At 45.4% G+C, this 13,561-nt stretch overlaps 1 protein-coding gene across 1 annotated transcript in view; it reads right to left on the bottom strand.

The window, feature by feature from the left end:
* Nucleotides 1–13,561, bottom strand: part of SPECC1 (sperm antigen with calponin homology and coiled-coil domains 1) — a 120,254-nt gene that overhangs the window by 61,475 nt on the left and 45,218 nt on the right. Inside the window, exon 3 of the mRNA XM_065418134.1 lies at nt 2,063–3,636. Within this exon, the coding sequence (XP_065274206.1) occupies nt 2,063–3,636 (1,574 nt within the window). The remainder of the gene's footprint in view (nt 1–2,062; nt 3,637–13,561) is intronic.

The raw sequence follows: 13,561 nt of genomic DNA, 5'->3' as shown, positions 1-13,561 counted from the left end.
GTCAGTTGAGGAACAGATATCAACAGCACTGCTTCCAAGGACAAGGGAACTGCGAGCCTCTCAGAGTAGGAAACAGGGTTCTGGAAAACTGAGGCACATGCTGCCAGTTCTGTGGACAGAACTGGCAGAGCTTGGCTACAGGGAAGCCGAAGAGAAGCCTGTGGTCTTGTCTGGGTGTCACAAATGACAAAACAACCTAATTCAATGGAAGGGAAGAGTAAAAAGGAGGAAATTTGTGGTTTAAAAATCAAGCAATACAAATTTAGTGCAGAGTCGGAGCATTCAGCAGTTTTTCATTTATTCTTCATAAAGCGTAGCCCCAGTGAACACGCCAAAGCATTAGGGAGTCTCCCCTACTGTATTTCATTTGCTGCGGTCACCTACTCCAGCTGAAAGGACATCTGGATTTCCTAAATCACTCAAACCATAGAGGTGCTTTTTGGCAACGCTCACTTCCTCTCCAACTAGTCAGTTCCGCAGTTCTTCCTCACAATCCCCTCCCCTGGCCAGGAACCATGGCAGACACTGGAGCTCTCTCTGCAGTGGTGGACATTAATCAGAGGCTTGCATTATAGTTACACTTGCTCTGTGATACCCAACAGTGCAGCTACACTCTGAACAACTGGGCTCAGATGGAAAATGGAATCAGTAATGATTTAGAATTGCAGGGGACTGAGGGTAAGGGGAAGAAGCGATAAACTACAGAACTAGGAGAGGGAAAACTGCTCTAAAACAAATTGTTTCTGTAGCCATTCAATACTCTAACACACAGCGCTTGATTTCAGTTTTGTAAAACATCACACATGACATGGCATTTAAAGAATTGGTCTGGAATCCCAAACAGTGCACTAATAACGTCAGTTAGGGTCAGCTTTACAACAGTTTAACAACATATATGACTTGGGGGGGGGGGAAGGGAAGAAGAGATGGGCAGTGCCAAGGACATTATTTTCTGCCCTGCAGCGGGATGGACTCAGTTATCTAACAGGACTTTTTTGTCTCCAATTGTCATACAGAGACAACTTGGGATCCTTGCCCCATGTTAGTGGAGTCATGGACTCACATCAGCAGGCTATATGTTAATTCCCGCAAGGCAAGGTGCTAGCTACACCACTGCTATGTTGCCAGATACTATTCAGGACCACTACATTACTCTTCCCTTGAAATTCCTTTACCTCATCTATCAACCACCCAAGCACCCTGAAAGGCAGAGGTGACCTACTGTCTTGGATGAAAGCACATCAGTAAAAGTCAAACAAAGACCTTCCACGAGTAGGACCATACTAATTAAAAATGGAAATGACCAATCAGACCATCAAGTCAATTTCTCTACCAGGCAGGATTTAGTCCTCAAACAGATTACACTCAGTTTGAGACAAAAGCATATACAATTGCTAATGTGCTAGCTGATACTTCGTATCTGAATTCAGTAGGATGAGCCAATATTATCATATTCATGTTTTTATAAAATCTCATTTGGGGCTTGATCCTACATCATTTTGAGTCAACTGACTTGAAGCTATTGACTTTAATGGATGCAAGATCAGACCCTTTGTTCTCATGTCAGTAACACTGGTAGGACCAGTCATTTGATTCACTACTTGGTAAACCAACTGGTTCCATGATTCAGCCTGACTGTAAAATTTGCTGTTCACTAACCATCAGTAATTTAGTTCTCTTTGAGTATACTAACCTGATACTAGGAATTTATGCTTGCTCAATCAGAAAATAGACCCAATATCATGTGACCTATAAATCCCATCAAAAACTAACTAGTGTAACTCAAATTTCAAATCTTGAGTACTCACAGTGAACTGCTCATAAATGATCTAGAGACCAGGAATTAGTCCGCAAATAATTCTGAGTGAATAAATTTGCAAAAATTTCTACATTACCTGCACGTTTGTCAAAGGAAAAAATGAATGGATTAGATTATTCACTATGAATTATTCACTCAGCTCTACTTCATTACTGGTCTTTGTCTCATGAAGAAACCATTGTATTGGTTGATGGGGAGGGCGGGCACATGGTGACATTGAATGTGAATCTATTTGTGTCTTACCTTGGCCAGTAGACCCTGGACATGTTTCACTTCACTGTTTGCCTTCAGCAGCTCTTGTTTGAGCTCTGTACAAGCCAGTTCTAACTGATCCTTCTCTGCATGGGCCACTTTCAACATCTCTTGCACCCCAGAGTTGTCAGTGGTACATCCCATTGCATTGATCTCTGCAGCTTTTTGTTTCTCACTGTCTAACTGAGTTTTGAGAGATCCATTTTCAATCTTCAGGCCTTCTAAGGCAACTTTACAGTCCTCTAGAGACTTTGCCATCATGCTGTTGTTCTGTCGTTCCATTTCTAAAAGCCCACCCAACGTCTCATTTTCCGATCTCAGGCCCTTGATCACCTCCTGAGCATCTTGGTGCTCCCTTTCTAAGCTCCGTAGGCTGCTGGATAATTGTTGCTGGATGTTGAGCAGCTTTTCTCTTTCAAACTGTGCTTTCTCAAGCAATTCTGTGCATTTCTGCTCCAGTTCAAGGATTTTCCCCTCCTGAACTTTGGTTTCTTCATTCTTGGATCGCTCTTGTAGGAGAGTCATCAGGTTTTCTTTTTCCTGACTAAGCTGTTCTGCTCTCTCTTTGTGCTGATGAAAGGAGGTCTCCAGCAGAGCCTTCTCTTCCACTAGCTTCTCGTTTTCTGCTGTCAGCTCCTGCACCATTTGCTGCTGGTCTGACAGCTCCTGCAAAGTGGCTTGAAGCTCTTCTGCTGTGCTGTGGTGGTTTTCTTCCATTTTTTGTATCTTCTCCGTCAGGGAGGCCACAGAAAGGTCACTAATGTTGTTCGGAGAACTCCCTGTGGTGGAGCATCTGGAACCCTTGAAGGGGTTGCTATTGGAGGAGGTTGGCCTAGAAGGTACATCTGCTATATGTTCAAAATCGGATGCGTCGGGTGACAAGGAGGCTTTAGTCACATCACTGCTAGAAGAACCTGACTTTCGCACTGCTTCTCCATTCACACGCTGTCTGGGCTCATCTGGTTCACCTCTCAATAGATTTTTTGTTGGGCTTCCAAAACTTGATTCTTGAGTGACTGGGGTTGTGAAGCTGCTGTCACCCCCACTGCTTGTTGTTGTGTCCGAGAGAGGGGAGTGCTCTAGATAAATCAGTTTCTCCTTCAAAACCCGGTTTTCTTCCACCAGGCTAGCAAGCTCTTTTTGAAAAGTCCTGTTCTTTTCCTGAAGAGTCTGTATTAATGGGTCAATGTCACCAGGTGACAATGGTAACGTTTCTAAGTTTTGGTCTGAAGCACCAATCCCTTCAGAGTTAACTGACCCTTTGTCTTTGCATTTCTTCAGCTCACTCCGGAGCTTGGTGATTTCAGTGTCTTTCGTCTTTGCTTCTGCCAAGAGTTCCTTAACCTGGGACTCCAGAACTGCCTTGTCCCCAGTTTCATTCTCTTGCTTGGACTTGGCAGAAGGACGCAGGTGCTTGGTAGGCGTGGGCGTGCCAGAAGAAGTTGGGCTGGGCTGAGTTTTCCTGGTGTTGGCTGGACCACGCAACACAGCTCTCTCTCTGGAGACAGTTGATGAAATTTCCCGAGGAGCCGGAATCCCTGTGCGCTTCGCTGATGAAACAATTCCTTGAAGGCAGAGAGAAGAGATGAGACAAATTCAGTAATTTCTTATGTGAAACAAGTCATGTGACAACAAAGTTATGGCCTAAAGCTGCCATGGGAAAACACCTGGATGTCTGAATAGCTTCGGTCATGGCTGAGGGTGTGGATTTCTTCATCACGAAAACTTGTATTAAATTTCACATTCCCTCCTCCTCAGGAAAGGAGCAGTCTGCCCAACTCCTTCCCACTAGGCAGCATAATCTGTAGCTGCTTCAATATATTTTTAAAGTGCAATGCCGAATACCATTATGTTAATTGACTGACAGAAAACAATGGAGTCCTTAACTATTTTAATTATATTATGTTAACTGTATTGAAATGCTTAATTAAAAACTGACGGTCAGTTTCTAGAAGAAAACCCCCACTAACCTGGGACGAGTTTCTGACCTTGGTTGTAAAACCAGGTATTACCAGCACACATGAAATTTCTATATTTACATTTTAATCAGTTTATAAGGAACAGTTTTAATGAGAAGGAAAATTAACCAAAGATGAGCAGATCGAGCTGGCTAACGGGCCAAGGATAGGTTTCTATTAGAAGAAATAAATGAGAATCCGTTTGCAAGGTAGAACTTATGTTACTCTTGGACCTTGAGCCCATCTGATTAGCACCGACTCTCTTTAATGCTGCATCTTTAAAGATGCAGTCTAATTAAAGACTGCATCTTTAATGCAGCAATAATCCACTCAGAACTCCTAAAAAAGGCAGCTGGCACAGAGCGCTTATGATGCTGAAAGCATCTTGACCTGTTTGGTAGATGGCTTGTATTTTTTCCTGGTGTGAATGAGCAATTATTTCAAGGTATTTTTTTGTGAACCACTTATGATAGAAATTAATTGCATACCTCTACTGGAAAGCTGGCAATCCCAGCTTTCCAATAATAGATATAAGTTCTCCCCATCTTTGGTGGTGCTTCATGAGGTAACAGCTCTTAAAACCACATTATTCCAATTATACTCTTGCATAGCTACGGTTGTCTTGTGCTTGTTGAATAACATCCTGACCTGAGACCTAGTCAATGTGCACTGAAAAAGGGTTTAAATTCTCATGTCGAGTTAGTTAAATGGGGCCTCTGGAGCAGAGAAATTCTCACCACTAGAAACCTAAACACAAACACAAAGAAAATTCTGTTTCTGCAGGTTCTCAGAAACACAGAAAACAATATGGCGAATTCACCTAGAACTATTTAGCATTTTAAAAGCCCTACCAGCCAATGGGATGGGTGACAAGGAGACAGGAAAGAAGCTGATGCTGAAATCTTCATTTCCAGTCTAATGACAAAGTTTTACCTGCTTACAAATTCACGATATTTAAAATGGAATTGGTGAAATTCCACAAAAATTCTGGAAGTGGTGAAGTTACTGAGACCAGATCTCTGTAGTTAGGTTAGGAAAGGGTATGGAAGCAACCCAGGGTCTGTTATGACAATTGGGCCTACAAATTTACCTGAATTGTGTGTTCCACCGTAAAAGCTGTGTAAAAGTTTGTAAGATGTTACCATGAGCTATAAAGACAAATGTTGATGGGAAAAGGTACGAAAGGGAGACAGAATAACTGAGTTAGTCTAAACAAAAAGGCCAAGTTAATATAATTCAAGGACTGTGTTTAAATTATGCTTGTTAAAAGATATGGAGCAGGAAGCTAATGAGCCAAAATTGGTATGTTAGATATTGGGCCTAATTGGTGGACAAAATAATGAAGGGATGGGCTATTTCACCCATCACTTCTTTTTTTGGTCCTTAAAAGAGAGATTCTGTGCGAAAAGGATGAAAGAAAGGACAGACAAAAAGAACAGACAAATGCTACTGGAATAAGCTTCACCTCACGGCTGCCATCCCCACTGATCCTGGGACCCCAGGCCTTCATCACCTTAATCCTAAGAGGTGTCCTGACCCGAACAGGCCAGAAACAAATGAACCCAAACGACACTGCCGACACTGCCATCCCTGCTGGCTCCAGATGAATCCTAAACACCAAACTAGGATGAAACAGGATTGAACTTTAACAAAAACATCAACAGCAGCAGCTCCAGCTCATTTCAACCATAGGGTTGCCACCTTTCTAATTGCTGGTAACTGGACCCCTGAGGCCCTGCCCCACCTCTTCCCCAAAGTCCCTGCGCCTTCTCTGCCTCTTCCCCCAAGGTCCCGCCCCCATCTCTTCCCAAGCCCCACCCTCCCCCATTGCTCCCTGGATTGTCTCCACCTCACACCACCCCGCGTGGGGCTCCTTCTGCTCTGGGTCTGGGACAGGAGCTGCTGCAGCCTAACAAGGAGCCTGCCTTCAGGTAGGAGGTGGCTCCAGCTGGGCAGGGGCTGGCACAGGCGAATGACCCAGTGCCTCCTCCCACCCCGTGGTAACTTGGCTTTTATCCGACCGGACATTGCCGGGTCCCTTCTGTGACTGGACTTTCTGGTAGAAAACTGGGTACATGGCAACCTTAAATGGTACCTGAACTCAGAAGCCAAAACCCAAACGGGTGACAACCCTACTCAACCATCTTCTCTTTTCCACAAAGGACAGTTATTACCATCTTTAATACCATCTAAGAAACTGTCAAACACAGGAGTGTTTCCTTCTAAAACTCCAGCTAAAGGGATGTTGTCAAAATGAAAGCCTTACTTAATACTTTACATTTCAAATGTTTTAACTGTTTTTCCTTCTTTTCTTTATCTTTAATAAAAGGTTAAAAAGATTTTTAATGGTGTGTTTGACATGATATTGATAAGGTCTCTATATCATGCCCCGGACCTTGTTTAACACTGTTTAATGTTGGATAGTGACTGGATTATGTTAACACCTTTGGCCCATTTATTCCATCTAACTTAATACAACAGTCCTCCTAATGGGCTGTTAGTCACAGCTCTCAGTCTTAACTACACTTTGGAACACAGAATCCGCGGGTGCCGGAGAGAAGCATCATGGGTGCTCAAAGCCATGGAAGGGTTATCAAGGGAATGATGAAAGGAGAAGAAGCAGTTTAAGGCTGGCACAGGTGGCATGACACAAGGGAACTATTACTCCTATTTTATAGGTAGAGAAACGGAGACAGAGAGGTTAAGTGACTTGCCTAAGGAGAAAAAGGAAGTCAGTAGCAGACCTGGGATTAGAATTCATGGAATTCCTGACTCCTCAAGCTACCTGGCCTTGTACGACACATATTCCACAACAGAAAAGTGCTATTCCACAGAGGACATGGGTCTTATGGTTTTGATATCATTTAAGAGATGTAGAAGGAAAACGTTGAATGCAGCCACACAACAGGGTCACAGTGAGCCAGGTGCTTGCAGCAGAGGGGAGTTCCAGGATCTGTCCCTGAGTGAGGGCTAGAATCAATTACGTTTTACAGAATTTGGAAGCCTTTCTTCAGTGACACAAACAAAGCTCTTATGAATTCTAAGGGCAGATAACACCAAAGGGAGAGCAAACCCTAGAATTCAGCGCTTGGATCAGAAGCAGTCATGTTGCAGGATTGCATGGCTGCTGCATTACACCGCAGGCAAATTCCAAATTCTCTCAAAACAATTTTCCACACACTGAGAAAGCCCCAGTGTGGCTCTTGCATTTTAGCCCTGCATGGCACCGAAGAGTTAATGACGACCACACACTGTTTGCTCAGCAGCTCTTCGGAGAATGCAATACATTTATAAAACCCTCACAAATGGGGGCATCTCCTCCTTTCTCCGATATAAATGCCCTGCAGCCAGCACAATAAACACGGGGGGGACAATGAGAGGGTTGAAGCAAAGACCCCCTAAAACAGAGAGGGGACTTTGCTCCAGAGAGAGCACAGTAACAGCTCTGTGTTATGTTAAAGGCACGATAAGGCAGAAGACAAAGGCTGCAGTGTTTAGGGGAAGAGATAGCAGGAATATTCTGGCTGGACTGCAGGCAGCCCACACAGCCAGGCTACATTTAGTCATCTACAGCTGGAGAAGCCAGCATGCCACGGCGGCTCTCAGCTCCCCGGTGGAAAGCACAATGCAAGCAGAGACTAGGTTTTTTCCTTTCCAATTCAAAGGGCCACCGGTGGAATGCTGGATATTAGAACTCCTTTTACACATCACATTACGGGAGTACGGGCCCATTGCTTAAACCATGGAAGGCTCCCATTATGTAACCCAAGGGCCCCACTTGCCAAGAGCTGGCATTTCTGAACTGTATGCCCACTGAGCGCAGGGGAAGAACAAGGCCCTTGGTTTCTATGCACCAACACCCAAAACTGGAATGTGGGGGGAATCAAATGGTCTGTGACATGATATAAGTGTCACTTCCAGCTGCGGAAAGCTAAGTACAGTTCTTTGTGGCTGAGAGGGGTAGAGACGCCCTTCAGCTCACACCTGGGGGACACAGCTGCCCATAGTGAGCGAAAGGCCTCGTCTGAACCTTAGCTGAATCTTGCACACTCAATGGGACAGTATAGACATACCCTATGCACCACGTAGATGGATGCCTGCTGCGTGCATACCACATACAGCCAAGCAAACTATAAATCATACCACAGATTTCAGAGGTAAAATATGCATTACACATGAAAACAGATGTGCTGGGCACAGCCCAGGAATGTACTCTCCTGGACTGTTACTGAACATGGGGGATCCCACGGCCACTTTCTAACCAGAGAGATTTGGGCAGGGCAGGGTGTTCAGATTCTTTCAGTGTAAAGCAGATATCAAGCAACCCACTCTTTGCGGGCTTTGTGCAAATCTGACCAAGGCAGCGGAGTCATCTCTCCATCTCAGGACATGTGAGACACAGTGAAATAGAAATGGAAAAGGCAATACTGCTCGCTGGCAGAAAGATTACCCACCACGTCTTCAGGCATCGTCACTGTTGCGATGCCAGCAAGTGGACTTTGCATTAGTATTCAAGATGAAGCTCAGAAGGATCATTTCTTAGCCATCCAGTAGCTGAAGTTGTAAGTCTGTCTGATATCCATGGGTCTGGCCAGTGTCCTACAAGCCTGGCTCCCAGATAATTTAGAGCCTGCACTGGTTTGGATCACTCAAAGTCAGTGATGTGACCTTGTCATCAGGTCAATACATGGTGACCTTGTGTCACAATGGGATGAAGCAATGCTGTCACACACTGATGCAACTTCATGGTGTGAGGAAACACCTCTAACGTCTCAGGAACAAAGTGGCAGCTCTGCTAGATGGGCCAGCCTGCCTTTCATGCCTATCAGATGATGCCTGGACTTGAACATGAGTAATGGAAAAGAGACATGCAACTACCAAAACGAAGGACATCTAACAAATGCAACCAGCACTTCACCACTGTGCCAAGCGGCATGGACTTTGAATTTTACTCGACCTGTCCCACGGGGCTTTAAGGCTCCATGGGCTGCTGACTTGTTCTCTAATAAATCACAATGCAATGGCCATCTCTCAAACACAATTACAATCCTGACTGCCTGTTCCTGCTGTTACAAATGTGCCCAATGCTCTCCATTATAAGGGGTCTCAGAAACAGTTCATAATACTGCAAAACCAAGGGTTTCTGTCACAAAGGAGACACCTTAGGGTGCTCAAGAGCATCATGTGTTGATTACAAAGCACTGAAGTGTGGAGCACAAAATAAAGTTTATCTCATCGCAACTAATTTCTCCTTCTCAGGGTGACCTTCAGATGGAGCAGTCCAATGGTTACAAATGGAACAGTCAGTCCCACAGCCTGAGGCTCCCTCCATGCAGAGTGATGGGCTAGAAATGTTCAGCCAGGCGGGTGACCTGATTAGCTGAGCACCCCAAGTGCTTTAAACATTGTGCTGAAGAACCCAGTAGAACAGCTCTAGTTCTCTCTTATTCCCCAGGCCCCAGAATCCCACCTAACGTGGATTAATGCTGCTGTTCTGAGTGGTGGACTCCTAAAGGACTGCAACTCCCAGGGGCTGCCTGTTCTATTCAGAGGAGCAGGAGAAAGATAATGAGCTGCTCAGTTCAGAACAGTACAGAAAACAATCTCCAGGAACAGATTTTTTTTTTAGAAGAGCCATTAATGAGGATTGTCAAGTATCCCCCTCCCACCAGTCTTGCTGAGATTACCCTCCTGGCACCTAAGATCTCCATCTCATCCAGCCCATTAGTATTGCCCACCTTTGCACCCCATCTGCCCAGCATCACCCTCTAACTACCCTGCATGCTTAGCCAAGGTTGCCCTCCTTGCTCCTTAGCCACTTGGTCACCATCTCACTGCCTTGCCCGGCCTGCCAGGGTTTCTCTCTGTGCACATCTGCCCAGCCACCCCTCTCACTGCCCACCCAGCCTACAATGGGCTGGGGTCATCCCTGCACCCTCTCCAAACGGCAGATACCTCCTAAATATCCACCTTTTCCCAAACATGTAACTGACCTCACCTCACAGCACGCAGGGAAACCCCCTCCAAGATTTTCAGTGCCTGCAGTGCTATTCCTAGTGCTTTCACCTACTCAGAAATAACCCCAAGCATTTATATAGTAGGTTCCCTCTTCAAAGTGTTTTAACAAGCCCCTCAGCTCAGCTCTTCAAAGCGGTTAATTGCTAGCGGCCCAGAGAGATGATGTGTCTTGCCCAAAGTCACACAATGAGTCAGTCAGGATTAGAACCCAGGAGTTCCTGGCTCCCAGCCTGGAGGTCAGTTCTCTAGCTCCCAGCACTCTGCCAATCAACATTCTCTACCTTTCAGCTCTTGCCAGGAGTGAAGTGGGACGTTAATGAGATAACGGTTGGCCTATCATGATCGTCTTTAGCCATTTCAATTCCATTTTTCAAGCCTGTAGTGTTTTTCCCTTAGAAGGACTGTTCAGGATGGCAATTCCCAGCATACCCTCACTACCTTTCACCTCTATTTTTGGGCTAAGCTCTCAACACCTATTACATGAACTCCCAAACAGGCACCTACTCCTAGCAGAAGGGGGCTGGAATATGGAATGGAAAAGCCACAACACTCCTTGGCCCATGCTGGAACACAGACTACATAAAATCATCCCCTTGTGTAGGAGCCTGGCTTAGAAGTGAAGCCCACAAGAACTGGCAATCAGACATGGTTAATGCTAACTGTGGCAGAATGGGGCAGGAAGCAAACTACCTCAGCATTACTGCAGAGAGATATGCATGACGTTTCAAGGTTCAGGCACAGTTCTGATTCTCTTAGGATGACCAGATGTCCCGATTTTATAGGGACAGTCCTGATTTTTGGGTCTTCTTCTTATATAGGCTCCTATTACTCCCCCACCCCCGTCCCGATTTTTCATATTTGCTGTCTGGTCACCCTAGATTCTCTAAACTACCCCCTCATTTTCACATTCCCCATCAGGCCCTGGGCTCTCAGCAAGCTCCTGCTTCCTTCTCCCGTCCCAGTTCCCCTCCTGCACTTTTAAGATCCAACGGAGAGCATACAGCACCCCATTTCTGCTGCTATCTTCACTGGACTGAAGAGCCCTCCGGGGAAAAAACCTCATTGTCCATGCTGGGGTCCAAATTCTGCCTTAAAATGGTTTCCCTAGATTGGGCCAAGGACAGGGTGATTTGCTCCTGCCCTTTGTGCTGGTTTGTCTGTGGGTCTGGGAAGTTTGCCCTTTTTCCAATCCCTGCCTAATACCCCGGAGGCTAATGCCAGGGCCCACTGCTCAGTGATCTCACTCATCTGATCTATTTGTGGCTCCCCTGAGGACACCCAGTCAGTCACCAAACAGTGAGTAGGAAAAGGAGGGGGGAAGGCCTGAACCCTGGAGCTGGCAGGTCTAGAGCCTTCCATGGAAGGCATGAGAGGGAGCTTGCTGCTTTTTCTCTTGCTTCCTAACTGGGACATGAAGAGTTGCCAGGGCTGGAGTTTAATTTTGGAAAATACAAACAAGCAAACATGTTCCTGCATAGGCTGTGACCACAGCAGTTCTGGGCTGGGTTACATGCCATGCTTCAGGGCTCCTTCCCACACATCCTGCCATTCTCCCAGGCCATAGGCCAGGCAGCTACGTGACGTGGTGCAAGGGAGTGGCTGTCAGGACAGGAAGGTCACTCACCCTTGGTCTCCATGGAGATCTGACTGGCCAAAAAGCGTGTCTTTTAGAACAAGTGGTGGTTTGGTCACTAATGAGGTGGCTTCAAGCTTCTGCGTTCATCTGCCTAACTCGGCACAACTTTCCACTTCACTCTCCCACCGACCTCCCAGGGAAGTTCATGTTTGTGCAGGACACAATTTTGTCTCACATCCAAACACAAAGAAAAATAGAGTGCATAAATCAAACGTAATTAACACGGCAGCATAGCTCCAATTTCGCTTCAGAGTCACACACCCGCTTTCTACACCAATTTCAAACCTTCCCGTAACTCTTTGACCAGGAAGGGTTTTATGACACTGTGTATGGAGGATGCTGTACAGAAATACATTGCATTGTGTTTAAGTGGGAACAGATAGTGGGAGGTAGTGTTTAGGGGTAGGGAAAAGGGTCTGAGAGGCAGGGCTACTGGATTCTTTCCCTATTTCCACTATTTGTTTCCTTTGTGACGTTGGGTAAGTCATTTCACCCATCTCAGCTTCAGTTTCCTCATCTATGAGGCTGTGAAGTGTAGTGCATTAATGTTTGAAAAGCACATTGAGATACATGGATGAAAGATGCCATTTGAGTGCAAAGAATTATTATAGTACCTTTGCTGTTCTGGTTAAGGCTTTTGGGAATAGTAAGCTATAGGCAACAGCCGTTACCATGCTCTGTATTCACAAAGATCCCAGTGCTGGAGCTCAGTGAAGATTACATGCTCATATTGGGTCCCAACTCCACCTTCTCTTGACTCCCAACTAAGGAACCAACACTGAGGCCAGGTCTACACTACAGACCTATACCGGCATAACTACGTTGCACGGGGTGTGAAAAATCCACAGCCCTTAGCAACATAGTTATACCAACATAACCCTCCCCCCCCCCCCATGTAGACAGTGCTAAATCAACAGGAGAGCTTCTCCTATCAACATAGTTACTACCTTTTTGGGAGGTGGATTAACTTCACTGACAGGAGAAGCTCTCCAGTAGGTGTAGCAGCATCTTCACTAAAGCACCACAGCAGTCAAGCTGCCCCGCTGTAGCGCTGTATGTGAAAACAAGCCCTGAATTTATACCGCTCACAAACAAGTGATTTCCTGATGTCATCGTCTGTGAATTCAATGACAATCACATTAAAAAGAGGTGGTTTTACCAACATGGAGCCATCTCAAGTGATTAAAGTTAATGTTTAAAATTAAATATACACAAGTTAAGAGGGAAGGTACTGTGCATCTGGGGTCAGGCTTGATTTATGAGGGATTACAGGTATTGGTTGCAAGGGTGAAGAGATACATACATATCACATAACCAGCACAGACCCAGATTGGAGTGCAAGGGTTTTTAAAGTGTCAGTGGATAAGTGGGCTCAGGCAACACCAAGTCAGTATCGGTGTAGCCAATGAGTACGTGGCTGGGGTGGGTCCCTTGGCTCATCAGGGAAGGAAGAACTACAACCACGATGTTCTCTGCTGGCTCAATGCTAGGAGGGAATGTAGGAGTCAGGTCTGTGGGGCTCTATTAACGGCTCAGGGTAAAAGTATCAAGAGCTTATTGTCCAGATTTTTTAAGCTATTTAGGCATTGCTGCACTTAGGGAGTAGACTCCTAAGTGCCTCAATCCCTTTTGAAAATTAGATTTAGACTCTTAAATTAGGTGTGCAATGCTGAGCACAGCAATGCCTAAATACCTTTAACATATGAGCCCAAGTGATTTACATGCTTAAAAAATCCCATTTTCAAAAGTGTCTGAGGCACTTACTGAAAGTCTTACCGAAAGTCCATGGGACTTTCGCTCCCAAGTCATTTTGGGGAATTGGACTTAGTACTTTTGAAAATTGTACCCTTTGCCATTAACTCAACATGTAACTTAGGA

This window comes from Emys orbicularis, chromosome 17, assembly GCF_028017835.1.
Source record: "Emys orbicularis isolate rEmyOrb1 chromosome 17, rEmyOrb1.hap1, whole genome shotgun sequence".
In the NCBI taxonomy this organism is placed as follows: Eukaryota; Metazoa; Chordata; order Testudines; family Emydidae; genus Emys; species Emys orbicularis.
This window is presented reverse-complemented; position numbering and strand designations above follow the sequence as displayed.